A 27,072-nucleotide genomic window follows, 5' to 3' on the forward strand; every position below is an offset into this window, starting at 1 on the left:
AGAAAGAAAAGAGGGAAAAACTCTGCGGTGTGCGCAAATTTTGACCACGCCACTAGCTACATCCATTTCACAGTAAGGGTCATTCAGCAGATGCCCTGGACTGTTCATTCATAGTCATAGCAGCCAGAATTTTCTTATACCGTATTTTTCGGATTATAAAAGAAGCACTTTTCCTCCCAAACCTTTGGGAGGAAAATGAGGGGTGCGTCTTAAAATCTGACTGTAGCTTAGCAGGGGTTTGTGCAAAGGGGTCAAAGGAGGCAAGGAGATGCTCCGAGCAGTGCACTGTGCTGACGGCGCTGCTGGTCTATGCAGAGGGGTCAAAGGAGGCAAGGAGATGCACAGAGTAGTGCACTGTGCTGATGGCGCTGCTGCTCTATGCGACGCTGTTCTGGATCGGGCCGCGCCGCTCTGTTCTGTTTGGAGCCGCTCCGTTCTGCTCTGTGCATGGCTGCTCTGTCCTGCTCGGCTGCTCTGTGCACGGCTGCTCCGTCCTGCTCGGCTGCTCTGTGCACAGCTGCTCCGTGCATGGCTGCTCCGTCCTGCTCGGCTGCTCTGTGCACGGCTGCTCTGTCCACGGCTGCTCTGTCCTGCTCGGTTGCTCTGTGCACAGCTGCTCCGTTCTGCTCGGCTGCTCCATCACCAGCCCTACACAGAGCAGAGCGACACCGACCCCGCACAGAGCAGAGCGGAGTCTCCAGGCCCCGCACAGAGCAGAGCGGCGTTTCCAGGCCCCGCACAGAGCAGAGCGGCGTCTCCAGGCCCCGCACAGAGCAGAGCGGCGTCTCCAGGCCCCGCACAGAGCAGAGCGGAGTCTCCAGGCCCCGCACAGAGCAGAGCGGAGTCTCCAGGCCCCGCACAGAGCAGAGCGGAGTCTCCAGGCCCCGCACAGAGCAGAGTGGCGTCTCCAGGCCCCGCACAGAGCAGAGCGACACCGGCCCCGGACAGAGCAGAGCGACGTCTCCGGCCCCGCACAGAGCAGCGCCCGCAGTGAGTATCTGGGCCCCCCTCTATACTACTTGCAGTACTCCAGTATTGCCCCTGCCTCCTGTGACCCCCGCTCCTCTGCAGGCCCCCTTCCTTGGTAAGATACCACCAGATTATAAACGAACCCCATATTTTTTTTACCTTTTTTTCCCTCCAAATTTAGGGTGCGTCTTATAATCCGGTGCGTCTTATAAAACGAAAAATACGGTATTTATATAAGCGTCACTATAGGACGTTGCTTATTTGTGACTATAAAGCAGTGTTCACACGTTGCATAAGTTCTGTGTTTTTTGTTTCTGACGCTGTCTGCACCAAACTACAAATAATGATCTTCTCTGATTATTCCATTTTGCTGTAGTTTTATGCCTTTTCTCCATTATTTAATGCGTTTTTGGTTCAGATGTGAATCTGCGTTTTTAAGTGCTTTTATAGTCCAGAAAAGTTTTTTAGATTGCATTTTATTAAGCTCCACATAGAAATCTCTAAAGGGAAAAAAAAAAAAGCACCAAAACCGCAGATTTTCATGGAATCACATCCACTTTGCATGGACAATTAAACCAGAATTTATGTGCAAAAAAAAAAAAAAAAAAAAACAAAAAAAAACAGCAGAAGAAAATGAAGCATTTACGTTACATGTGAACATGGACTAAATGTCCAACCAGAGTGGATGTGACATCATGAAATCTCCGCCCCTGGTGTGTCTAAAGATGCTGCTAAACTGCGTGGTTTTGTTTTTGTTTTGTTTTTTTTTTTTTTTAAAAGCTTCAGGATTCACATCTGCAACAATCATGTATCAAATAAGGGGACAATGCATAAAAAATACCGCAAACACGCAATAATCAGAGGAGATTGCTATTGCGCTCGTGGTGCAGACACCTGCAGAAAAAAACGCAGCATTTACGCTATGTGTGAACACTGCCTCAGCGATACATTTATGGGTTTTAATAAAAAAAAATAATAAATTGTGCCTTTTTTTTTTTACACCATTTTCCGATCCCCATAAATAATCTGATCACTAGGTTGTTCGGGTTGTTACGATTACAGGGACACCAAATATTTTATGATTTGTGATGTTTATTATTTTATAAATAAGTGCAATCAAAATTATATTCTAATTTTTTTTTAATTATTTTTAGTAATTTTATTAAAAGAAAAAAAAACAACAAATTTTTGTGTACTCACCGTAAAATCGTTTTCTCTTAGCCATCATTGGGGGACACATGACCATGGGTGTTATGCTGCCTATCCAAAAAAGGACACCAAGTAGATGCAAAAGCATAGCTCCTCCTCTGCAGTATACACACCCTGGCCGGGCCAGGCAACCTCAGTTCTAGTAGACAAGCAGTAGGAGAAAAAAAACAGTAAAAACTTCTCGACAGAGGAACATGAGAAAAAAAAAAGAGTCATACCCAAATAAGGTACTGAGAGAACCAAGGCCCAACAGGGCAACAGGGTGGGTGCTGTGTCCCCCAATGATGGCTAAGAGAAAACGATTTTACGGCGAGTACACAAAAATCCGTTTTTCTCTGACGCCTCATTGGGGGACACAGGACCATGGGACGTCCTAAAGCAGTCCATGGGTGGGAAACATAAAAGAAGACAACACAACCCAAGGACTAGGAACCAGTCCCAGACAGCCTGGAGCGCCAACTGAGAGAGGTGCTCTACTGCCGTTTGCAGAATTTTCCTACCCAGATTTGCCTCAGTTGAAACCTGGGTATGGACTCTGTAATGCTTTGAAAACGTATGTAGGCTAGACCAGGTCGCAGCCTTACACACCTGTTCCACTGGAGCCTGATGCCGAATGGCCCACGAGGCGCCGACTGCTCGCATGGAATGAGCCCGCAGCCCACTAGGAATGGGCTTGAGTTGCAAGCGGTAGACTTCCTGGATCGCAGAGCGAATCCAGCGAGCCAGAGTCGCCTTTGAAGCTGCCTGTCCCTTCTTAGGCCCCTCAGGAATGACGAACAAAGAGTCCGTTTTCCTAAAGGGGGCTGTCCTGGATATGTAATATCTGAGAGCTCTGACGAGGTCTAACGAATGCAGAGACCTTTCCACCCTATGAACCGGGTGTGGACAAAAGGAAGGCAGAACAATGTCCTCGTTCAAATGAAACGGGGTAAGAACCTTTGGAAGGAAATCGGGAAGGGGGCGCAGAACCACCTTGTCCTGCAAGAGAGTGCTGCTAGCTCCGAAACCCGTCTGATGGACGTAATTGCCACCAGGAATGTTACCTTCCAGGGCAGAAGAGCAAGGCAGGATTCCTTGAGGGGTTCAAAGGGAGACATCAGGAGACTGTCCAGAACGAGGATGAGGTCCCATGGTTCCAGCGGCCGTTTGTACGGGGAATTAGATGGGAAACGCCCTGTAGGAAGGTCTTGACTTGCAGTTTTTGAGCCAGGCGGCATTGGTAGAAGATTGAGAGCGCTGAGACCTGCCCTTTAAGGGAACTGAGAGCCAACCCCGCTTGCAAGCCAGACTGTAGAAAGTCGAGAATTCTGGGGATGGCCAGAAGCATTGGCTGGACGTTAGTTTTCCTGCACCATGAAAGGAAGATTTTCCACGTACAGTGGTAAATGCGGGATGAAGCAGGCTTTCGGGCGCTGATCATGGTGGAAATAACCGCGGGGGAGAATCCCGCTCTTGTTAATATCCAGGTCTCAATGGTCATGCCGTCAGCTTCAGGGCTCTGGAGTTCTGATGGGAAATGGGCCCTTGGGTCAGCAAGTCTGGGATGTCTAGAAGGCGCCACGGTGCGTCTGTGAGCATTTGTACTAATTCGGCGTACCAGGCGCGCCTGGGCCAGTCCGGTGCTATCAGTATCACCGGGACTCCCTCTGCCTTGATCTTCCTGACTACCCGCGGCAGCTGGGGTATTGGTGGAAATATGTAAGGCAGGCGGAATTGGTCCCAGGCGCAGACTAGAGCATCCGCACCGATGGACTGCGGGTCGCGTGACCTGGCTATGAACGCGGGTACCTTTGCATTCAACCTTGAGGCCATTAGGTCCACGTCTGGTGTGCCCCAGCGAGTGCAGATGTGTAGAAACACATCTGGGTGGAGAGACCATTCTCCGGCAGCCAGGCCTTGGCGACTTAGAAAGTCTGCTGCCCAGTTCTCTACCCCCGGTATGTGTACCGCTGATATCACCGATCCCGACGATTCGGCCCAGCTGAGGATCTTGTGGGCCTCGAGATAAGCCGCTTTGCTGCGGGTGCCCCCCTGCCGATTGATATAGGCTACAGCTGTCGCATTGTCCGATTGGACTCGAATCTGACGACCCGTTAGCAGAGGGCAGAACGCTCTGAGCGCGAGGAACATCGCGCGGAGTTCCAGGATGTTTATGGGTAGGAAAGACTCCTGGGGCGTCCAACGTCCTTGAGCAGTGTGGTGCTGGTACACGGCTCCCCAGCCTAGGAGGCTGGCGTCCGTGGTCAGGACCAGCCAGTTCACTGGGAGAAAAGATCTCCCCCTTCGATAGGGATGAGGACCGAAGCCACCAGCGGAGTGCGTACCTGACTGAAGGCGTCAGGTGAAGATGTCTGTCCAAGGAGAAGGGGCTCTTGTCCCAGGCCGCTAGAAGGGCTAGCTGCAGTGGGCGGAGGTGCAGTTGATCAAAGGGTACTGCTTCCATAACTGCCACCATCCTGCTGAGCACTTTCATGCTGAATCGAATAGAGCGAGATGGAGGACGCAGAAGGCAGCGTACCGCTCGTTGAAGAGCGATCGCCTTGTCCTGAGGGAGAAGGATCAAGCCCCGACGGGTGTCCAGGGACATGCCCAGGAAGGTGATGGATCGTGATGGGATAGGGGATGATTTGTCCAGATTCACTAGCCACCCTAAGCGGGATAGGGTGTCCACAGTGATCTGTACGCTGGTTGAGCAGTCACGGAAGGAGGGGGCCTTGATAAGGAGGTCGTCCAAGTAAGGGAGAACGACTACTCCCCTGGCGTGAAGGACGCTCAGGCCGGCTGCCATGACTTTGGTGAAGACCCTTGGTGCGGTGGCAAGGCCGAAGGGTAGAGCTACGAAATGAAAGTGGGAGTCCTGAATTACGAAGCGATAGGTATGTGCAGGTACGCGTCCTTGATGTCTATGGAGGCGAGGAATTCCCCTTCGACCATGGATGCAATAATGGACCTTAGGGACTCCATTCTGAATCTCCGTACGTGCACATGTTTGTTTAGGTGTTTGAGGTCCAGGATGGGTCGAACTGACCCATCCTTTTTGGGGACCACAAAGAGGTTGGAATAAAAACCCCTGAACTTCTCGTCGTCTGGGACAGGTATTATCACTCCTGCTGTTTGGAGCGAATGGATTGCTGAGAAAAAAGCTTCGAGTCGTTTGAGTCTTTGGGGGGTTTGAAAGAAAGAACCGACTCGGGGGTCGGGTCCAAAATTCTATGTGGTAACCGGAAGACACAAGGTCTCGCACCCATTTGTCGTCTGAGGCGGCAGCCCAGATGTATTGAAAGAGCCGCAGTCGACCTCCTACAATGAGTGTGTCTTCCGGGGCGCCAAAGGAGTCATGAGGGGGGGAAAACGTCGTGGACGAGTCTCCCTAGTCCTGGACTGTTTCGGTCTAGGCTGCCATGATGAAGTGGGTTTCGGGGAGAGCTGAGAAGGTCGGTCCCTGCGTAGTCCGCGGCTGGTGGCAGGGACAGCACGGGATGTCGACCAACCAAATGAGTTCCGAAAGGAGCGGAACGAGAACTGTGGACGTCTGGTGAAGGACGTCCTGGACTTCAGCTGGGGGAAGGAGGTACTCTTTCCTCCCGTGGCGTCAGAAATGAGCTTGTCCAGACGTTCGCCAAACAATCGGTCTGGAAAAAAGGGAAGGCCCGTGAGAGACTTCTTGGAAGCAGAGTCCGCTCGCCATTGTCGGAGCCAGAGAGCTCTACGGATGGCTATGGTATTTGAGGCGGCAAACGCTGCGCAGGTAGCAGCGTCCATGGAGGCCTGGATGAGGTTCTCCACCGCAGCGGCAATTTGAGCAGTTACCTCTGTGAAGGTATGAGTGAACTGGGATTCATCAAGCGAAGTGTTAAGTGATTCTGCCCAGACCGAGATTGCCTTTGCGACCCACACAGAGGCAAAGGAGGGCGAGAGGGAGGAACCCGCAGCCTCAAAAGCAGAGCGGGCGAGGTGCTCCACCTGTCTGTCGGGTCCTTGATGGAGGAACCATCGGGTAAAGACAGGAGCGTCTTTGTGGTAAGGCGGGAGACCGGGGGGTCGACCGAGGGCGGATCGGCCCTGCCCTTAGGGGCAGGTGAGGCAAAAGGGTACCGGGACTCCATGAGTTTTCGGTTACCGAAGCGCCTGTCAGGCTTCTCCCTTTGATTTGTGAGGATATCCTGAAACTCTGGGTGATCAGCGAAAACCTTTTGGGGTTTCCTTGCCCTCTTAAAGGAGACCACATGGACAGTGGTAGTGGATGGGGGATCCTCCACATGCAGAGTTTTGGTTGATTGCTGCTATAAGGGAGTCTATTGCAGTTTGATCATCTGGGGAGGCTGAAACCAAGGAATCCTCTTGGTATAAACAGCATTCTCCGTCCTCCAGCTCTTCAGAAGCCGTGGAGCGTGTAGGAGAGCCTGCCCTGTGTGCTCCCGAGGGAGAGCCCGCTGGAGACACCCGGCCGTGTGCTCTTTTCCTGATCCCTGCAACCGGTGAAGCATGTGCCCGGATTACCTCAGAAGGATCCTCCATAGGGGTATCCTTGGGCTGCGTTCCGTCCAGGGGCCCAGAAGGGTGTGGAGGACGACATTGCATAGCCAGAACCAGGTTCTGTGACAGTTTTTCCATGGATTGGGACAGAAACTGTGCCCATTCCGGTGGGCTGGGAGCCCTAGGCTCTGGGCTGACGGTTGCGGCGGTGGTGGCAGGGGAGTCTTGGGGGGCTATAGGGGCACAGGACTCACAGAGAGAAGAGGTGTGTTTACGTGGTAGCTCAGCGTGGCAGGCAGTGCAGGCTGAATAATAGACTATGTGGGCCTTAGCACTCTTAGTGCCCTTAGAATTCTGCATGTTCCTAATAGGAGTATGCCAGGAGGGGGAGCAATGCTCAGCAGAGCTACAAGTGAAGCAAGCACCTCACCAGAATCAGCCGATGACCCGGTCCTCAGGAAGGATTAAGCTCTATGGAGATCTTCGCACGCTTCCCTGGGGGGCGGGGCTTATCGCGGCAGCGGGGTTCATCGCGGCCGTGGGGGGGCGGGGCTTAGCGCTAAAAGAGCGCGAAGATGAAGTCAGTGTGCCCCCCCCTGCTGTGGGTAGTAAAAAACGGCGGGAAAGGAGCTTCTGATAGTTTTCCTCCCTCTCCCTCCAGTCAGCACACAGCTTGTCACTGGTGGTTATCAGCTGGCTTTTCTGCTAGAGCAAATAAACAGAGCAAATAAACAGCGTGAGTCCCTGAGCCCTGGGCCCTCCCCCTGCCACCGGGAAATTATCTGCAGGACTTTCTGCAAACAGGAGTGACTTTCCCCCTCCTCCAGCCAGCAAGCTAGAGAAAAGTTAACACTGTGTGTGCAGGATCCTTGGGGCTCTCCTCCTTGCACTCAGCAAGGGACTTTCTCATAATAAATACTTTAAATGTGCTGGGAGCCTTCCCTGCAGCGTCTTATCTCCCTTTGTCTGGGAAACCAGTCAGGGGGGATCTCACCTTAAAACACTGCTTCAGACCAGGCAGTGAAAATAGCAGAGTCAGCTTGCTGTGTCCGGTCACACCGGTGCCATATTCAACTCAGAGCCTGCAAAGAGGGGCTAAGGAATTGGTGCCATATTCAACTCAGAGCCTGCAAAGAGGGGCTGAGGAATTGGGCTATAGAGGCACAGGCCTCTACCCTGGGCTTTTGGAAATCGGTGTCTGTGGAACCCGTCGTCTAGCCCAGGATCCAGCGTCGCAGGAGGGGGTACGTGGAGGCGACACTCCACGTTCCCGCCCGTTGATGATAAAGGGAGATCGGTCCCAAAAGGAAACAGTCGCCCTCAAAAAATAACAAACCTTGAAAGGAAGTGCCTCCTACAGACACTAAGCTAAAACTGAGGTTGCCTGGCCCGGCCAGGGGGTGTATACTGCAGAGGATGAGCTATGCTTTTGCATCTACTTAGTGTCCTCCTATGGATAGGCAGCATAACACCCATGGTCCTGTGTCCCCCAATGAGGCGTCAGAGAAACCCCTCTTTTCCTCTCCCTCCAGAATACAGGAGATAGAGATGCTGCTCTGTATAATGCAGCTCTTTTTCCTGTGTAATCTACTGTGTAAGAGGCAGCATTGTAGGTTCATCTATTTAAAATCTTCCCTCTGACATCATCATTCCTAGTGGCTCAACAGCTAACGGCTGCTGAACACATATTTGAAAGTTGCAGGTTTGAATCCAAGAGGGGGGAAATAAAGAAATATTTTTTATATATTTTTGTATTTTTTTCCTCATTTCTTTATAGTAGTTTTATGGGAACAAATGAATCTGACTTTTTCTTCACCTACAAAAGAAGGGAATTTTGTTTACTTACCGTAAATTCCTTTTCTTCTAGCTCCTATTGGGAGACCCAGACAATTGGGGTGTATAGCTTCTGCCTCTGGAGGCCACACAAAGTATTACACTTTAAAAAGTGTAACCCCTCCCCTCTGCCTATACACCCTCCCATGCATCACGGGCTCCTCAGTTTTGGTGCAAAAGCAGGAAGGAGGAAACTTATAAATTGGTCTAAGGTAAATTCAATCCGAAGGATGTTCGGAGAACTGAAAACCATGAACCAAAAGAAACGATTCAACATGAACAACATGTGTACACAGAAGAACAAACAGCCCGAAGGGAACAGGGGCGGGTGCTGGGTCTCCCAATAGGAGCTAGAAGAAAAGGAATTTACGGTAAGTAAACAAAATTCCCTTCTTCTTTGTCGCTCCATTGGGAGACCCAGACAATTGGGACGTCCAAAAGCAGTCCCTGGGTGGGTAAAAGAATACCTCGTGATCGGGCTGTCAGGCAGCCCTTTCTTACAGGTGGGCCACCGCCGCCTGCAGGACTTGTCTACCTAGGCTGGCATCCGCCGAAGCGTAGGTATGCACCTGATAATGCTTGGTAAAAGTGTGCAGACTCGACCAGGTAGCCGCCTGGCACACCTGCTGAGCCGTAGCCTGATGCCGTAATGCCCAGGACGCACCCACGGCTCTGGTAGAATGGGCCTTCAGTCCAGAAGGAGTCCCTGGGTGGGTAAAAGAATACCTCAATAAAAAGAGCCGAAACGGCCCCCTCTTACAGGTGGGCAACCGCCGCCTGAAGGACTCGCCTACCTAGACTGGCGTCTGCCGAAGCATAGGTATGCACCTGATAGTGTTTCGTGAAAGTGTGCAGACTAGACCAGGTAGCTGCCTGACACACCTGCTGAGCCGTAGCCCGGTGCCGCAATGCCCAGGACGCACCCACAGCTCTGGTAGAATGGGCTTTCAGCCCCAAAGGAAGCGGAAGCCCAGAAGAACGGTAGGCTTCAAGAATCGGTTCCTTGATCCACCGAGCCAAGGTTGACTTGGAAGCCTGCGAACCCTTACGCTGGCCAGCGACAAGGACAAAGAGCGCATCAGAACGGCGCAGGGGCGCCGTGCGAGCCACGTAGAACCGGAGTGCTCTCACCAGATCTAATGAGTGCAAATCCTTTTCACATTGGTGAACCGGATTAGGGCAAAATGAAGGTAAGGAGATATCCTGATTGAGATGAAAAGGAGATACCACCTTAGGGAGAAATTCCGGAACAGGACGCAGAACCACCTTATCCTGGTGAAAAACCAGGAAGGGGGCTTTGCATGACAGCGCGGCCAGCTCCGACACTCTACGGAGCGATGTAACTGCCACTAGAAATGCCACCTTCTGTGAAAGACGTGATAAAGAGATATCCCGCAGCGGCTCGAAAGGTGGTTTCTGAAGAGCCGTTAGCACCTTGTTAAGGGCCCAGGGTTCCAGCGGACGCTTGTAAGGTGGGACTATGTGGCAAACTCCCTGCAGGAACTTGCGGACCTGCGGAAGCCTGGCTAGACGCTCTTGAAAAAATACGGATAGCGCCGATACTTGTCCCTTGAGAGAGCCGAGAGACAAACCCTTGTCCATTCCGGATTGAAGGAATGAAAGAAAAGTGGGTAAGGCAAAAGGCCAGGGAGCAAAACCATTATCAGAGCACCAGGATAAGAAGATCCTCCAAGACCTGTGATAGATCTTGGCGGACGTTGGTTTCCTGGCCTGTCTCATGGTGGCAATGACATCTTGAGATAACCCTGAGGACGCTAGGAGCCAGGACTCAATGGCCACACTGTCAGGTTGAGGGCCACAAAATTCAGATGGAAAAACGGCCCTTGTGACAGCAAGTCTGAGCGGTCTGGAAGCGCCCACGGTTGACCCACCTTGAGATGCCACAGATCCGGGTACCACGACCGCCTCGGCCAATCTGGAGCGACGAGAATGGTGCGACGGCAGTCGGACCTGATCTTGCGTAACACTCTGGGCAGCATCGCCAGAGGAGGAAACACATAAGGCAGTCGAAACTGCGACCAATCCTGAACTAATGCGTCCGCCGCCAGAGCTCTGTGATCTTGAGACCGTGCCATGAATGCCGGGACTTTGTTGTTGTGCCGTGACGCCATGAGATCGACGTCCGGCGTTCCCCAGCGGCGACAGATCTCTCGAAACACGTCTGGGTGAAGAGACCATTCCCCCGCATCCATGCCCTGACGACTGAGAAAGTCTGCTTCCCAGTTTTCTACGCCCGGGATGTGAACTGCGGAGATGGTGGAGGGGACTGCCTCCATTGCTGCCACCATCTTCCCCAGGAAGTGCATGAGGCGCCTCAAGGGGTGTGACTGGCCCCGAAGAAGAGATTGCGCCCCTGTCTGCAGCGAAAGCTGTTTGTCCAGCGGTAGCTTGACTATCGCTGAGAGAGTAGGAAACTCCATCCCGAGGTAAGTCAGTGATTGGGTCGGTGTCAACTTGGACTTTGGGAAATTGATGATCCACCCGAACCGCTGGAGAGTCTCCAGAGCGACGGTCAGGCTGTGTTGACACGCCACCCGGGAGGGTGCCCTGACTAGATCGTCTAAGTAAGGGATCACCGAGTGGCCCTGAGAGTGTAGGGCCGCCACAACGGATGCCATGACCTTGGTGAAGACCCGTGGGGCTGTCGCCAGGCCGAAAGGCAGTGCCATGAACTGAAGGTGTTCGTCCCCGATGGCGAAACGCAGGAAGCGTTGATGCTCGGGTGCGAACGGCACATGGAGATAAGCATCCTTGATGTCGATTGATGCTAGGAAGTCTCCTTGTGACATCGAAGCGATGACCGAGCGGAGAGATTCCATCCAAAACCTTCTGGTGCTCACATGCCTGTTGAGCAGTTTGAGGTCCAGAACGGGACGGAATGATCCGTCCCTCTTTGGCACCACGAACAAGCTGGAGTAGAAACCGTGACCATGTTCCTGAGGGGGGACGGGAATCACCACTCCCTCTGACTTCAGGACGCCCTGAAAAAGTGCGCCGGCCCTATGGGGGCGGAGATGTTCTGAAGAAACGAGTCGGAGGACGAGAGCTGAACTCTATCCTGTAACCGTGAGACATCCGTAGCTGAGGTCTCTTCGGTTTGGACTGGGGTAAGGACGAGTCCTTTCCCTTGGATTCCTTAATAATTTCATCCAATCGCTCGCCAAACAATCGGTCGCCAGAAAACGGCAAACCGGTTAAAAACTTCTTGGAAGCAGAGTCTGCCTTCCATTTGCGTAGCCACATGGCCCTGCGGACTGCCACCGAATTAGCGGATGCTACCGCTGTACGGCTAGCAGAGTCCAGGACGGCGTTCATGGCGTAGGACGAAAAAGCAGACGCCTGAGAAGTCAAAGACGCAACTTGCGGAGCAGAGGTACGTGTGACCGCATTAATCTCAGACAGACAAGCTGAGATAGCTTGGAGTGCCCACACGGCTGCAAAGGCCGGGGCACAAGACGCGCCTGAGGCTTCATAGATGGATTTCACCAGGAGCTCTATCTGCCTGTCAGTGGCATCCTTGAGCGATGAGCCATCTGCAACTGATACTACAGATCTAGCCGCCAGTCTAGAGACTGGAGGATCCACCTTGGGACATTGAGCCCAACCCTTAACTACGTCAGAGGGGAAGGGGTAACGTGTGTCATTAAGGCGCTTAGTAAAGCGCTTGTCCGGAAAAGCTCTGTGCTTCTGGACAGCATCTCTGAAGTTAGAGTGATCGAAAAACGCACTCCGTGTACGTTTGGGAAACCTAAACTGGTGTTTCTCCTGCTGCGAAGCCGACTCCTCTATAGGTGGAGTTGGGGGAGAAAGATCTAGCACCTGGTTGATGGACGCTATAAGGTTATTTACTATGGCGTCCCCTTCAGGTGTATCAAGATTGAGAGCAACGTCAGGATCAGAGCCCTGAGCTGCGACTTCCGCCTCATCCTCCAGAGAGTCCTCAAGCTGAGACCCCGAGCAGCGTGAGGAAGTCGGGGAATATTCCCAGCGAGCCCGCTTAGCCGGTCTGGGACTGTGGTCCGTGCCGGAGTCCACCACGTGAGACCTAGGGGCCACCCCGAGAGCACCTGCGGCGCAGACCGAGAGGGGCCTGGAGGTGATGATCCAACAGTGCCCGGGGCCTGTGTAAGGACCGATCTGGACTGCAAGGCTTCTAGTAGCTTAGCAGACCATTTGTCCATAGACTGAGCCATGGATTGTGAAAGCGACTCAGAGTTTCTCAGCAAAAACTGCAAACTCTGTCCCTGCCACCTGGACAGGGGAAGCAGGCGGGACCGAGCATTGCTCACAGTGAGGGTAGGTGGAACCTGCAGGTAACATAGCCGCACAAGAGGTACAGGTTGCAAAATAACCCTTTGCCTTAGCGTCCTTGCTCCTTGTGGACGACATGCTGTTGTCTCCTAGGAGAGTGATCACTGAGGGTATATTGCCAAAAGCAAAACAACTCGGCCGAACAGAGAAAATATATATATATATATATATATATATATATATATATATATATATATATATATATATATATATACACTTCGGCACCCTAGGGGGACCAGCACCGGGTGACCGGTGTGGCTTACCGACCGCCCAAAGCGGTGTGTGTCCACCAGATTCCCTGCCTTGGGTCTCCCAGAGCTGCAGGGCTCGTTCCTGAAATCCTCCACCTGCAGAATGTGTTGTAAAAATTGGCTGCCGGAGCTCTCAGGGGAGGAGGGAGCCGTGGGCGGCGACTAGAAAAGTGCGGGAATCTGGTGCCCCACAGTGATCAGTGAGGGGGGGAGGAAACCTAAAGTATGCTCCAGCCCTCACTGCCGTCAGGTCGACCGTCCCGCCGTTACCCCTGACTGGCAGGCCCGGGGGCGGGAGTTATGGTACTAGGCCGCATGAAGCCGGGGACTAAATTTAATACTGCGGCCGACAAACAGGCGCGGTCGGCGCGGAAGTCCCGGTCGTCACAAAACCAGCAGCAGCTGCAGCGTCTGTGAGACAAGCGCTCCATGCACCGTCCCCATGGGGACACAGAGTACCTTTAGATGCAGGGCCCTGTCCCTGATGATACAAAGTCTCCTGTCCGGCAGATTCCCTCAGGGGCTGCGGAGGGAGCCCGGTCCCAGTGAATGGATGACCGGTTAGGATCCTACTTCACCCAGAGCCTCTAAGGGATGGTGAAGGAAAACGGCATGTGGCTCCAGCCTCTGTACCCGCAATGGGTACCTCAACCTTAACAGCACCGCCGACTTAGTGGGGTGAGAAGGGAGCATGCCGGGAGCCCTGTGGGGGCCCTCTTTTCTTCCAGCCGATAAAATCAGCAGCTGCTGCTGACTAAAATGGGAGCATGAATGGATGTGTGCCTCCTTCCACACAAAGCTTAAAAACTGAGGAGCCCGTGATGCACGGGAGGGTGTATAGGCAGAGGGGAGGGGTTACACTTTTTAAAGTGTAATACTTTGTGTGGCCTCCGGAGGCAGAAGCTATACACCCCAATTGTCTGGGTCTCCCAATGGAGCGACAAAGAAATATGCAGTATCTATTTATCTAGCTAACATGTCTTTATCTAGCTATCATGTCTCTGTATCTATATCTATCATGTATCTATCATGTATCTATATATCTATCATGTGTATGTATATATATCTATCTATCATGTATCTATTATGTATCATGTATCTATTGTGTATCATGTATCCCTCTATCATGTATCCCTCTATCATGTATCCCTCTATCATGTATCCCTCTATCATGTATCCCTCTATCATGTATCCCTCTATCATGTATCCCTCTATCATGTATCCCTCTATCATGTATCCCTCTATCATGTATCCCTCCCTCTATCATGTATCCCTCCCTCTATCATGTATCCCTCCCTCTATCATGTATCCCTCCCTCTATCATGTATCCCTCCCTCTATCATGTATCCCTCCCTCTATCATGTATCCCTCCCTCTATCATGTATCCCTCCCTCTATCATGTATCCCTCCCTCTATCATGTATCCCTCCCTCTATCATGTATCCCTCCCTCTATCATGTATCCCTCCCTCTATCATGTATCCCTCCCTCTATCATGTATCCCTCCCTCTATCATGTATCCCTCCCTCTATCATGTATCCCTCCCTCTATCATGTATCCCTCCCTCTATCATGTATCCCTCCCTCTATCATGTATCCCTCCCTCTATCATGTATCCCTCCCTCTATCATGTATCCCTCCCTCTATCATGTATTTATCATGTATCTATCATGTATCTATATGTTTATCTGTTTATCCATCTATCTATCCCTCTATCTATCATGCATCTATCTATCCCTCTATCTATCATGCATCTATCTATCCCTCTATCTATCATGCATCTAGCTATCCCTCTAGCTATCCCTCTAGCTATCCCTCTAGCTATCATGCATCTATCTATCCCTCTATCTATCATGCATCTATCTAATCCCTCTATCTATCATGCATCTATCTATCTATCTATCCCTCTATCTATCCCTCTATCTGTCTTTCAATAGAGGCAGTAGCTCACTGGTAGAGTTCAAGTCCCAGCAAACCAGAGCCGATGAGAATTTAATGAACTGAGTTAATTTATTCACTGAGGGGAGGAGCCAGGACAACAGCTATGAGCAGTGGCACTGCGGGAGAGAGCCCTCAAACCGGAACAGTCCCACAGAATCCGGGACGGTTGGGAGGTATGGTATCTTCTATTTTATCAGAAAGAAACTATTAAAAAAAACAAAGACAAACAAAGATAAAGAATATAATACACATTAACTATTCTTACCTGACAAACATATTTAATGAACTCCAGGGCTGGATTATTGAGGGGCAGATAGGATCCGGGTAAAGTGGGGAACATTTCAGAAGGCTCAGTCATGTGGCGTGTTCCAGTCACTTTTTTCTGTATCTTCTGTGTGATTGTGAAGAAGTTTTGTGTAAGCTCATTTGCTACATAATCTTGAGAAAATGTGATGAGTCCTAAAAAAAGGAATATAGAGGCAACATTAAAATCATTCCTAAATTTTGAGTAGTAAATGTTGTGCTGGACCTCAATATATGGTTTCACATGTATTAATGGTTCTACAAAAATGTGCTTTATCTAGGTTACAGATATAATCAGCTTTATCATAACCCCATACAAACTACACGTGGCCTGACTAACTAGTAATTATATAGTTGCCACCTAACCGACAGAATACATAGTATAACCATTTACTTTCTTATGGTTTTCTACACACTAGTCTGGATTAAGAGTCACCTGCATATGCTTCAGCAATGATGGTGTGAACACTCATTATACAATATACTTTTTGAATACCGTGTAAATGAAAAGTATGATAACAGATCTTAGATGTGTTCCTTACCAGGCATGGCCCCAGCTTCACCCACGGTCTCTTGCGATACTTGGCTGTTCTGCCTGCGTTTTATTGGAGTGCTGCCTGGAGCATTACGTCTCAACTCTTCGCGCATACTATGGTAAACCGCCACAATGTATGCTGCGGAAAATAACAAAGGAAAGTAAATATCAAGGATATAAGAATACATCACGTGAGCCCCCTCTGTGTTCAATACTAACCCGAGACAATCATTAGGAAATAGCTCTGACATGACGCGGTCTGGGGTAAATACTGAACTATATTCCAGTTGTTCTCCAAGCTTTCCTCCACCTGATCTTCTGGCTGCTCACTGTCTGAGTGAGCATCTTCCTCCTCCTCCTCCTCCTCATCTTCCTCTTCACTTCCATCCCTTTCATGGTCCTCAGATTTCTTCTTCTTAGCACTCTGTCACAAAGGGAGCAATATTGGCCAATTCATTAGCATGAACAAGGGAGCCATATTAGATCATTTACTCACTATCATGAGCAACAGAGCAAATAAGGAATACTTTATAATATTTTTATGGCAACTCACCTCGCCATAGTGCACACTAGAAGGAAGCTTTCCCTTGATCCCTCCATAATTTGCAGGGTCCATCCACAGAAGAAACTCCCAACAGCGAGAAAAGGAGATTGTAAGAGAGTGAAAGATCTCCTTGCTGTGAATACTGTAAAAAAAACATTATAGGAATGAATTCATCAAGAAGATGGACAAAAATACGTTCATGACATATGGAAGGCACCTACCTCTGGGTAATGTATTCCACATAAGCAATGGCATCTTCCACACGCCGCTTCTTAGTGCAAAGGATGATGCGATTAAAGTTGGCGTACACAACAGACGAGCCAAGCCTTTTAAATTCAGCTACCAATCTATTAGAGAACATATAGCGTGAGTGACCAATACAAATACTACTGCACAGTATCACCTCAAAAATCTAAAATGTAAATGTCCAATGAAAAAGGATCATAGAGTAGATTGCCAACCAAAAATAATTAAGTCAGCTTTACACTTATAAATTATCTAATTTTTTTTTACAATCTGGAATACACAACAATCTTACACTAAATAAAAAGGGAAGAAAGAAGGGAATTTTGTTTACTTACCGTAAATTCCTTTTCTTCTAGCTCCAATTGGGAGACCCAGACAATTGGGTGTATAGCTATGCCTCCGGAGGCCACACAAAGTATTACACTAAAAGTGTAAAGCCCCTCCCCTTCTGCCTATACACCCCCCGTGCTCCCACGGGCTCCTCAGTTTTGGTGCAAAAGCAAGGAGGAAAAAATTATAAACTGGTTTAATGTAAATTCAATCCGAAGGAATATCGGAGAACTGAAACCATTCAACATGAACAACATGTGTACACAAAAAAAACAGGGGCGGGTGCTGGGTCTCCCAATTGGAGCTAGAAGAAAAGGAATTTACGGTAAGTAAACAAAATTCCCTTCTTCTTTGTCGCTCCATTGGGAGACCCAGACAATTGGGACGTCCAAAAGCAGTCCCTGGGTGGGTAAATAATACCTCATAATAGAGCCGTAACGGCTCCGTCCTACAGGTGGGCAACCGCCGCCTGAAGGACTCGCCTACCTAGGCTGGCATCTGCCGAAGCATAGGTATGCACCTGATAGTGTTTCGTGAAAGTGTGCAGGCTCGACCAGGTAGCTGCCTGACACACCTGCTGAGCCGTAGCCTGGTGCCGCAAGGCCCAGGACGCTCCCACAGCCCTGGTAGAATGGGCCTTCAGCCCTGAGGGAACCGGAAGCCCCGAGGAACGATAAGCTTCGAGAATTGGTTCCTTGATCCACCGAGCCAGGGTTGATTTGGAAGCTTGTGTCCCTTTACGCTGGCCAGCGACAAGGACAAAGAGTGCATCCGAGCGGCGCAGGGGCGCCGTACGAGAAATGTACAATCTGAGTGCTCTCACCAGATCTAACAAGTGCAAATCCTTTTCACATTGGTGAACTGGATGAGGACAAAAAGAGGGTAAGGAGATATCCTGATTGAGATGAAAGGGGGATACCACCTTAGGGAGAAATTCCGGAACCGGACGCAGAACCACCTTGTCCTGGTGAAACACCAGGAAAGGGGCTTTGCATGACAACGCTGCTAGCTCAGACACTCTCCGAAGTGAAGTGACTGCTACTAGGAAAACCACTTTCTGCGAAAGGCGTGCGAGAGAAATATCCCTCATTGGCTCGAACGGTGGTTTCTGAAGAACCATCAGCACCCTGTTCAGATCCCAGGGTTCTAACGGACGCTTGTAAGGAGGGACGATGTGACAAACCCCCTGCAGGAACGTGCGTACCTGTGGAAGTCTGGTCAGGCGCTTCTGAAAAAACACAGAGAGCGCAGAGACTTGTCCCTTAAGGGAGCCGAGCGACAAACCCTTTTCCAATCCGGATTGAAGAAAAGACAGAAAAGTGGGCAAGGCAAATGGCCAGGGAGAAAAACCCTGAGCAGAGCACCACGACAGGAATATTTTCCACGTCCTGTGGTAGATCTTGGCGGACGTTGGTTTCCTAGCCTGTCTCATAGTGGCAATGACCTCTTGAGATAATCCCGAAGACGCTAAGACCCAGGACTCAATGGCCACACAGTCAGGTTGAGGGCCGCAGAATTCAGATGAAAAAACGGCCCTTGAGACAGCAAGTCTGGTCGGTCTGGTAGTGCCCACGGTTGGCCGACCGTGAGATGCCACAGATCCGGGTACCATGACCTCCTCGGCCAGTCTGGAGCGACGAGGATGGCGCGGCGGCAGTCGGCCCTGATCTTGCGTAACACTCTGGGCAACAGTGCCAGAGGAGGAAACACATAGGGGAGTTGAAACTGCGACCAATCCTGAACTAAGGCGTCTGCCGCCAGAGCTCTGTGATCGTGAGATCGTGCCATGAATGCCGTGACCTTGTTGTTGTGCCGGGACGCCATTAGGTCGACGTCCGGCATCCCCCAGCGGCAACAGATCTCCTGAAACACGTCCGGGTGAAGGGACCATTCCCCTGCGTCCATGCCCTGGCGACTGAGAAAGTCTGCTTCCCAGTTTTCCACGCCCGGGATGTGAACTGCGGAGATGGTGGAGGCCATGGCTTCCACCCACATCAAAATCCGCCGGACTTCCTGGAAGGCTTGCCGACTGCGTGTTCCGCCTTGGTGGTTGATGTAAGCCACCGCTGTGGAGTTGTCCGACTGAATTCGGATCTGCTTGCCTTCCAGCCACTGCTGGAACGCTTTTAGGGCAAGATACACTGCCCTGATCTCCAGAACATTGATCTGAAGTGAGGACTCTTGCTGAGTCCACGTACCCTGAGCCCTGTGGTGGAGAAAGATTGCTCCCCACCCTGACAGACTCGCGTCCGTCGTGACCACCTCCCAGGATGGGGGTAGGAAGGATTTCCCCTTCGATAAAGAAGTGGGAAGAAGCCACCACCGAAGGGAAGCTTTGGTTGCCTGAGAGAGGGAGACGTTCCTGTCGAGAGACGTCGGCTTCCTGTCCCATTTGCGTAGGATGTCCCATTGAAGAGGACGCAGGTGAAACTGCGCGAAAGGGACTGCCTCCATTGCTGCCACCATCTTCCCCAGGAAGTGCATGAGGCGCCTCAAGGGGTGTGACTGACCTTGAAGGAGAGATTGCAACCCTGTCTGCAGTGACCGCTGTTTGTTCAGCGGAAGCATCACTATCGCTGAGAGGGTATGAAACTCCATGCCAAGATATGTCAGCGATTGGACCGGTGTCAGATTTGACTTTGGAAAATTGATGATCCAGCCGAAACTCTGGAGAGTCTCCAGAGTAGCGTTGAGGCTGTGTTGGCATGCCTCTTGAGAGGGTGCCTTGACCAGCAGATCGTCTAAGTAAGGGATCACCGAGTGACCCTGAGAGTGGAGGACCGCAACTACTGTAGCCATGACCTTGGTGAAAACCCGTGGGGCTGTCGCCAGGCCGAACGGCAGTGCCACGAACTGAAGGTGTTCGTCTCCGATGGCGAAGCGCAGGAAGCGCTGATGCTCTGGAGCAATCGGTACGTGGAGATAAGCATCTTTGATATCGATCGATGCAAGGAAATCTCCTTGGGACATTGAGGCGATGACGGAGCGGAGGGATTCCATCCGGAACCGCCTGGTCTTTACGTGTTTGTTGAGCAGTTTTAGGTCCAGGACAGGACGGAAAGACCCGTCCTTCTTTGGAACCACAAACAGGTTGGGGTAAAAACCGTGACCCTGTTGCTGAAGAGGAACCGGGACCACCACTCCTTCTGCCTTCAGAGTGCCCACCGCCTGCAGAAGAGCAGCGGCTCGCTCGGGAGGCGGAGATGTTCTGAAGAATCGAGTCGGAGGACGAGAGCTATCCTGTAACCGTGAGACAGAATGTCTCTCACCCAACGGTATTTTACCTGTGGCAGCCAGGTGTCGCAAAAGCGGGAGAGCCTGCCACCGACCGAGGATGCGGTGTGAGGAGGCCGTAAGTCATGAGGAAGCCGCCTTGGTAGCGGCACCTCCGGCGGTCTTTTTAGGGCGTGACTTAGACCGCCATGAATCGGAGTTCCTCTGATCCTTCTGAGGCCTTTTGGACGAGGAGAATTGGGACCTGCCCGCACCCCGAAAGGACCGAAACCTCGACTGTCCCCTCCTCTGTTGGGGTATGTTTGGTTTGGCCTGGGGTAAGGATGTTTCCTTTCCCTTGGATTGTTTGATGATTTCATCCAATCTCTCACCAAACAAACGGTCGCCAGAAAATGGCAAACCGGTTAAGCACTTTTTGGAAGCCGAATCTGCCTTCCATTCCCGTAGCCACAAGGCCCTGCGTATTGCCACCGAATTGTCGGCTGCAACCGCCGTACGGCTCGCAGAGTCCAGGACAGCATTAATAGCGTAGGACGCAAATGCCGACGTTTGAGAGGTTATGGACGCCACTTGCGGCGCAGACGTACGTGTGAGTGCGTCAATTTGCGCTTGACCCGCTGAGATAGCTTGGAGTGCCCATACGGCTGCGAATGCTGGAGCAAAAGACGCGCCGATAGCTTCATAGATGGATTTCAACCAGAGCTCCATCTGTCTGTCAGTGGCATCTTTGAGTGAAGCCCCATCTTCAACTGCAACTATGGATCTAGCCGCCAGTCTGGAGATTGGAGGATCCACCTTGGGACACTGAGTCCAGCCCTTGACCACGTCAGGGGGGGGAAGGGATAACGTGTATCCTTAAGGCGCTTGGAAAAACGCTTATCTGGACAAGCTCGGTGTTTCTGGACTGCCTCTCTGAAGTCAGAGTGGTCCAGAAACATACTCGTTGTGCGCTTGGGAAACCTGAAACGGAATTTCTCCTGCTGAGAAGCTGACTCCTCTACTGGAGGAGCTGAGGGAGAAATATCCAACATTTGATTGATGGACGCGATAAGATCATTCACTATGGCGTCCCCATCCGGAGTATCAAGATTGAGAGCGGCCTCAGGATCAGAATCCTGATCAGCTACCTCCGCTTCATCATACAGAGAGTCCTCCCGCTGAGACCCTGAACAATGTGATGATGTCGAGGGAATTTCCCAGCGAGCTCGCTTAGGCGGTCTGGGGCTGCGGTCCGTGTCAGAGACCTCACCCTGGGATCTATGAGACACCCCGGGAGGACATTGTTGTTCCAACTGAGGGGAACCAGGGAGCAATGATTCCACAGTGCCCATGGTCTGAGATACCGGTCTGGACTGCAAAGCTTCTAGTATCTTAGCCATAGTCTCAGAAAGTCTATCAGTAAAAACTGCAAACTCCGTCCCTGTCACCTGGACAGTGTTAGCAGGTGGTTCCTCCTGGGCCACCCTTAGCAGAGGCTCCGGCTGAGTAAGTGCTACAGGAGCCGAGCATTGCACACAATGAGGGTCAGTGGAACCTGCCGGTAGTATACCCGTACATGCGGCGCAGGCAGCATAGTAAGCCTGTGCTTTGGCACCCTTGCTTCTTGTGGACGCCATGCTGTTGTCTCCCCTGAGCAATCCAGGAGGGTATATAGCCAAAAATCAACCGTGCACCATACAGTGTAAAGTATAGCCTATAATCATATAATCTATAAGTACACTTCTGCACAAGTGGGGCCAGCACCTCAGGTGCTGCTTACCGCCCGCTCAAAGCGGTTGTGTGGTCACCAGAATCCCTGCCTGGGTCTCCCCGAGCTTGTCTCCCCTCTCCAGCGTCAGAAGAGCTGACAGGAATGGCTGCCGGCGTCCTGAGGAGAGGAGGGGGCCGTGGGCGTGCCCTAGAAAGTGCGGGAATCTGGTGCTCCACTGTGCACAGTGAGGGGGGTGGAGTATGCAAAGCATGTTCCAGCCCTCAGTGCTGACTTCTCGTACAGCGTCCCGCCCTTCCCCTGACTGGCAGGCCTGGGGGCGGGAAAAAGTGAGACTAGGCCGCAAAAGCCGGGGACTAAAGTTATAAGCGCGGCCGGCGTATAAGCCCGGTCGGCGCGGTAGTCCCCGGCGCACTAACAGTCCCAGCCGCGCCGCAGTGTAAAAATGGCAGCGGCGGTCAGCGCGGTAGTCCCCATAAACTAACACACCCAGCACGCTGCAGTGTGTGATGGCACAAGCGCGGTCAGCGCTGCGGTCCCCGGCGCACTAACACACCCAGCAATGCTGGAGTGTTTCTGTGCGCGGTCCCCACGGGGACACAGAGTACCTTAAAGTAGCAGGGCCTTGTCCCTGACGATACTCGGCTCCTTATCCAGCAGAGTCCCCAGGAGCTGTGGATGGAGCACGGTCTCAGTGCCTGGAGACCGATTAGGATCCCACTTCACCCAGAGCCCTAAACGGGATGGGGAAGGAAAACAGCATGTGGGCTCCAGCCTCCGTACCCGCAATGGATACCTCAACCTTAACAACACCGCCGACAAGAGTGGGGTGAGAAGGGAGCATGCTGGGGGCCCTGTTATGGGCCCTCTTTTCTTCCATCCGACATAGTCAGCAGCTGCTGCTGACTAAGCTGTGGAGCTATGCGTGCATGTCTGCCTCCTTCGCACAAAGCATGAAAACTGAGGAGCCCGTGGGAGCACGGGGGGTGTATAGGCAGAAGGGGAGGGGCTTTACACTTTTAGTGTAATACTTTGTGTGGCCTCCGGAGGCATAGCTATACACCCAATTGTCTGGGTCTCCCAATGGAGCGACAAAGAAATGTAATTTTCCTATTCAGCACTTTCATTTTTAAAAGGGATGCCTGAGCATAAAGCCCCGGTCACATTTAACGACTTTCCATTGATTCCGACAATAATACGACCTGATAAGGATCGCTGGTAAGTCGCTACGCGGTCGCTAGCACCGATCGCAGTGGCTGAGAAATAAGGAGGACAGGTGAATGTGAATAAAGAGGGATGTAGAGAGTGGAGGGGTGAGACTGTCGACCGGAGGAGGGTGGGGGGAGGGGGGGGGAGTATGTGTGAGGACTACCCTCACAATTTGTTGTTATGTTTATGAAAGTTTTAAAATACAATAAAAATTTATCTGATTTAAAAAAAAACCCCAAAACAGTCAGATCTTCCCAACGATGCAGCAACGATACAGCGACCGTAGCGACCTGTATAACGATCTTGGTGGTCGTTGGGACTCTGAGCTCTGAGTCGTCAATGAGGTCGTTGGTAAGGCATCAAACACACTGATGCATCCTGCCCAGCAGGACCTCGACTGTCCAAAAATGGTCCAGGCCATTCCGACACGACCAGCTATCTCACAGTAGGGCCTGGTCGCTGCTATGTGTCAAACGTAGCGAGATCGCTGGCGAGGTCGTTTGTGCATCACAGAATATGTGACTCAGCAGCTATCTCGCTAGCCATCTTGCTTTGTGTGAAGGTACCTATAGGGGTACTTCTCACATAGCGAGATCGATAGCGAGATCGCTGCCGAGTCACAGGTTTTCTGACGTACCAGTGACCTCATCAGCGATCTCGCTGTGTGTGACACTAAACAGCGACCTGGCCCCTGCTGTGAAATCGCTGCTCGTTACACACCGTGCTGGTTCATTTTTTGCTCGTTCCTCTCCTGCTGTGAAGCACACATTGCTGTGTTTGACAGTGAGAGAGCAATGATCTGAATGTGCAGGGAGCCGGCGTCTGGAAGCTGCGGACGCTGGTAACCAAGGTACACATCGGGTAACTAAGTGAAGCGCTTTGCTTGGTTACCAGAGATTTACCTTGGTTACCAGCGTACGCCGCTCTCAGGCTGCCAGTGTTGGCTCCCTGCAAACGTAGTCAGAGTACACATCGGGTAACTATGCTTTGCTTAGTAACCCGATGTGTACCCTAGCTACGAGTGCAGGGAGCCAGCGCTAAGCGGTGTGCGCTGGTAACCAGGGTAAATATCAGGTAACCAAGCAAAGCATTTTGCTTAGTTACCCGATATTTACCTTGGTTACCAAGCGCAGCATCGTTTCCACGAGTCGCTGCTGGCTGGTCGCTGGTGAGATCTGCCTCATTGACAGCTCACCAGCTACCATGTAGTGACACACCAGCGATCCTGACCAGGTCATATCGTGGTCGGAATCGCTGGTACATCGTTTAGTGTGACGGTACCCTAAGAGTTTGATGACCTATCCTTAAGATAGGTCATCAATATATCGGTGGGGTTCCAGACAAGCCACCCCCACTGTTCAGCTGATACCTGGAGCCAAGACACCACAGCTCTGAACACTGTGTATGGCTATTTTTTTTTATATGGCAACTCCACGTCCACTGATGTGAACGTGATCTGACATGCAGTACCTGAGTACAGACAATAGGCATTATACAATGATCTGATTATATACACTTAGGCCCTGTGTACATGCTGCGTGCTTTGACGCGTTTCTTTCAAAATCTGCGTGTCTCTCCTGAAGCCAGAAAAGTCTATGAGATTTCTAAAGTGTTGTGCCATCACTGCGTTTTTTTTCCTTGCAGATTTGGTGCAGATTTTGATGCAGGAAAAAAAATCTGCAGCATGTGAATTATTGTTCTGGATTTGCAGCATTTTTTCAACCATTTACTTCAATGTTGTGATGAAAAAAATGCTGCAAATCTGCAGGTGTGTTTACACAGTGAGTTTTTGGTGCGGTATTGCAGCGTTTTCTTAACAAAAAAACACATGGCCAAAGCAGGATGTGATGTCATCAGGAGCAGGACAATGTAAAATGAAACCCAAGAATGGTTTAACTTTTTTAACACTAGCTTTATTGAAAGTCTTTTCCTTGTTGCATGGAAAAAACTCCCTCCCCAAAAAGCTGCAGAAGTGCATTTTAGTGCAAATTTCTGCACCAAATCTGCAGCTTGTGCACACAGCCTTAAAGGATTTTTCCTATCTCAAAGATCCAATTCCAATATGTAGGAGCTGTAATAATAATAATAAATATTAGCACATACCTCCAATTAGAAATGTAGTATAGTTCTATAGTTCTCCTGATCTAGCCATGTCTCTTATCTCATGTGCAGGGCATTGCAGCTTAAGTGTCCATGGTTATGTCCACTCATATAGTGACGGTTAAACGCTCGTGTTCATAACCATGGATACCTGATCTGCAATGCCCTGCAAATGAAGGAAGAGGCATGGCTATATCAGGAGAACTATACTACATTTCTAATTGGAGGCATTTGCTAATACTATTATTATACCTACTACATATTGGGAGAAGATCTTTGAGATGGGAATAACCCTTTAAAGTATAACCATCAGGTGCCAGCTGAGTGATGTATTTGCCATTTTTCAAACTTCCACAGATCTTATACGGATGACCAATCCTAATCAATACCTTATTCCATATGATTCCCACTTAAATCTCCAGAATTTTACTCACTGTAGAAACAACTTTTTCATCATACTGTGGAGAGTTCGATGAAGGGCAGGGTCATAAAGAAGTGAAGACGGGCTCCGGAGCCACCGGTAGAAGTGCATAACTTGGTTATCTGCATACACATTGTGGTACTGAGTAATTTCCTTCACCCAGCCAACCACCATACTCTTTAAAATCCTAAGAAGGTTAAAAAATAAATAGAATTGAGCTTAATTCTTCCCAAATCACTACTAATCTAGGCATCATTTTAATGAGTTTCATCCAGAAATTCTATTATAGTGGATTTTCTGATTATTAAGGTTTTACATGATTGTTTGCTATAGTCGTGTTATATACATCAACTCCATATTTAATGCCATACCTGTAAGTGTTGGAACAAAGGGCCGTCTCATCATAACTGGCCACAGTATTGGCCTGATTCCCAGTAACCATTTCCTCAAGGGATGCTTGTTGTAACACATCAAAGCTGATGCCAATACAACCGGCCCCTTCCAGATCATTAATGTGGTGCGATTGCAGGATACTGTTTACAGCCAAGCTCTGAATATCAAGCTCTACACACACTAAAGAAAGAAAGAAAAATCAAAAGGATTGATCACCAATGTAACACCGAGGTTCACATACACACGGCATGCAGAAAATGTGTGCATCACAATAAGGTGCCGAAAAATTGACAGAAGTTTGATATTTGAAGGGATGTCATCCACATGCTGCTCAAAACTTCCCACTTCTGCCATAAATCACGTGCAGGTATGGGCATAAGGCCAATCCCCAAATAAATACTATTTAAAACAAAGACTGTATTGTGACAGGTGGGACCATGAAAAGAGAAATCTTATAAAAGCTCTTTAAGAGGGAAAAAAAAATGTAATATATATATACCGTATTTTTCGGACTATAAGACGCACCGGACTATAAGACGAACCCTGGTTTTAGAGGAGGAAAATAGGAAAATAAAACTTTAAGCAAAAAAATGTGGTCATGACACACTGTTATGGGGCGAGGATCTGCTGATGACACTGTTATGGGGGTAACGTCCCCAAATTCTCTACTAAGGTACCCCATCCTGGTAATGATCCTCCTGCCTTGTATATGATCCTGCTATAAACCCCCATCCTGCTCATATACCCCTATCCTGCTCATATACCAGCATCCTGCTCATATTCCCCCATCCTGTTCATATACCCCCATCCTATTGATATACCCCCAATCCATCCTGCTCATATTCCCCCATCCATCCTGCTCATATACTTCCATCCTGTTCATATACCCCATCCTGTTCATATACCCCCATCCATCCTGCTCGTAAACTCCCATCCTGTTCATACACCCCCATCCATCCTGTTCATATACCCCCCCATCCATCCTGTTCATATACCCCCATCCTGTTCATATACCCCCCCATCCATCCTGCTCATATACCC

The 27,072-nt window shown here is 50.4% G+C and overlaps 1 protein-coding gene across 1 annotated transcript in view; it reads right to left on the reverse strand.

Moving 5' to 3' along the window:
- The window catches only part of POLE (DNA polymerase epsilon, catalytic subunit), a 239,812-nt gene that overhangs the window by 13,890 nt on the left and 198,850 nt on the right, over positions 1-27,072 (reverse strand). Inside the window, exons 39-45 of the mRNA XM_075319950.1 lie at positions 26,010-26,211; positions 25,652-25,825; positions 16,612-16,737; positions 16,400-16,532; positions 16,066-16,270; positions 15,854-15,985; positions 15,274-15,467 (exon numbers count right to left, since the gene is read on the reverse strand). Coding sequence (XP_075176065.1) covers positions 15,274-15,467; positions 15,854-15,985; positions 16,066-16,270; positions 16,400-16,532; positions 16,612-16,737; positions 25,652-25,825; positions 26,010-26,211 — 1,166 coding nt within the window. The remainder of the gene's footprint in view (positions 1-15,273; positions 15,468-15,853; positions 15,986-16,065; positions 16,271-16,399; positions 16,533-16,611; positions 16,738-25,651; positions 25,826-26,009; positions 26,212-27,072) is intronic.

The sequence above is a fragment of the Anomaloglossus baeobatrachus genome, chromosome 1 (genome assembly GCF_048569485.1).
Source record: "Anomaloglossus baeobatrachus isolate aAnoBae1 chromosome 1, aAnoBae1.hap1, whole genome shotgun sequence".
Classification (NCBI taxonomy): Eukaryota; Metazoa; Chordata; class Amphibia; order Anura; family Aromobatidae; genus Anomaloglossus; species Anomaloglossus baeobatrachus.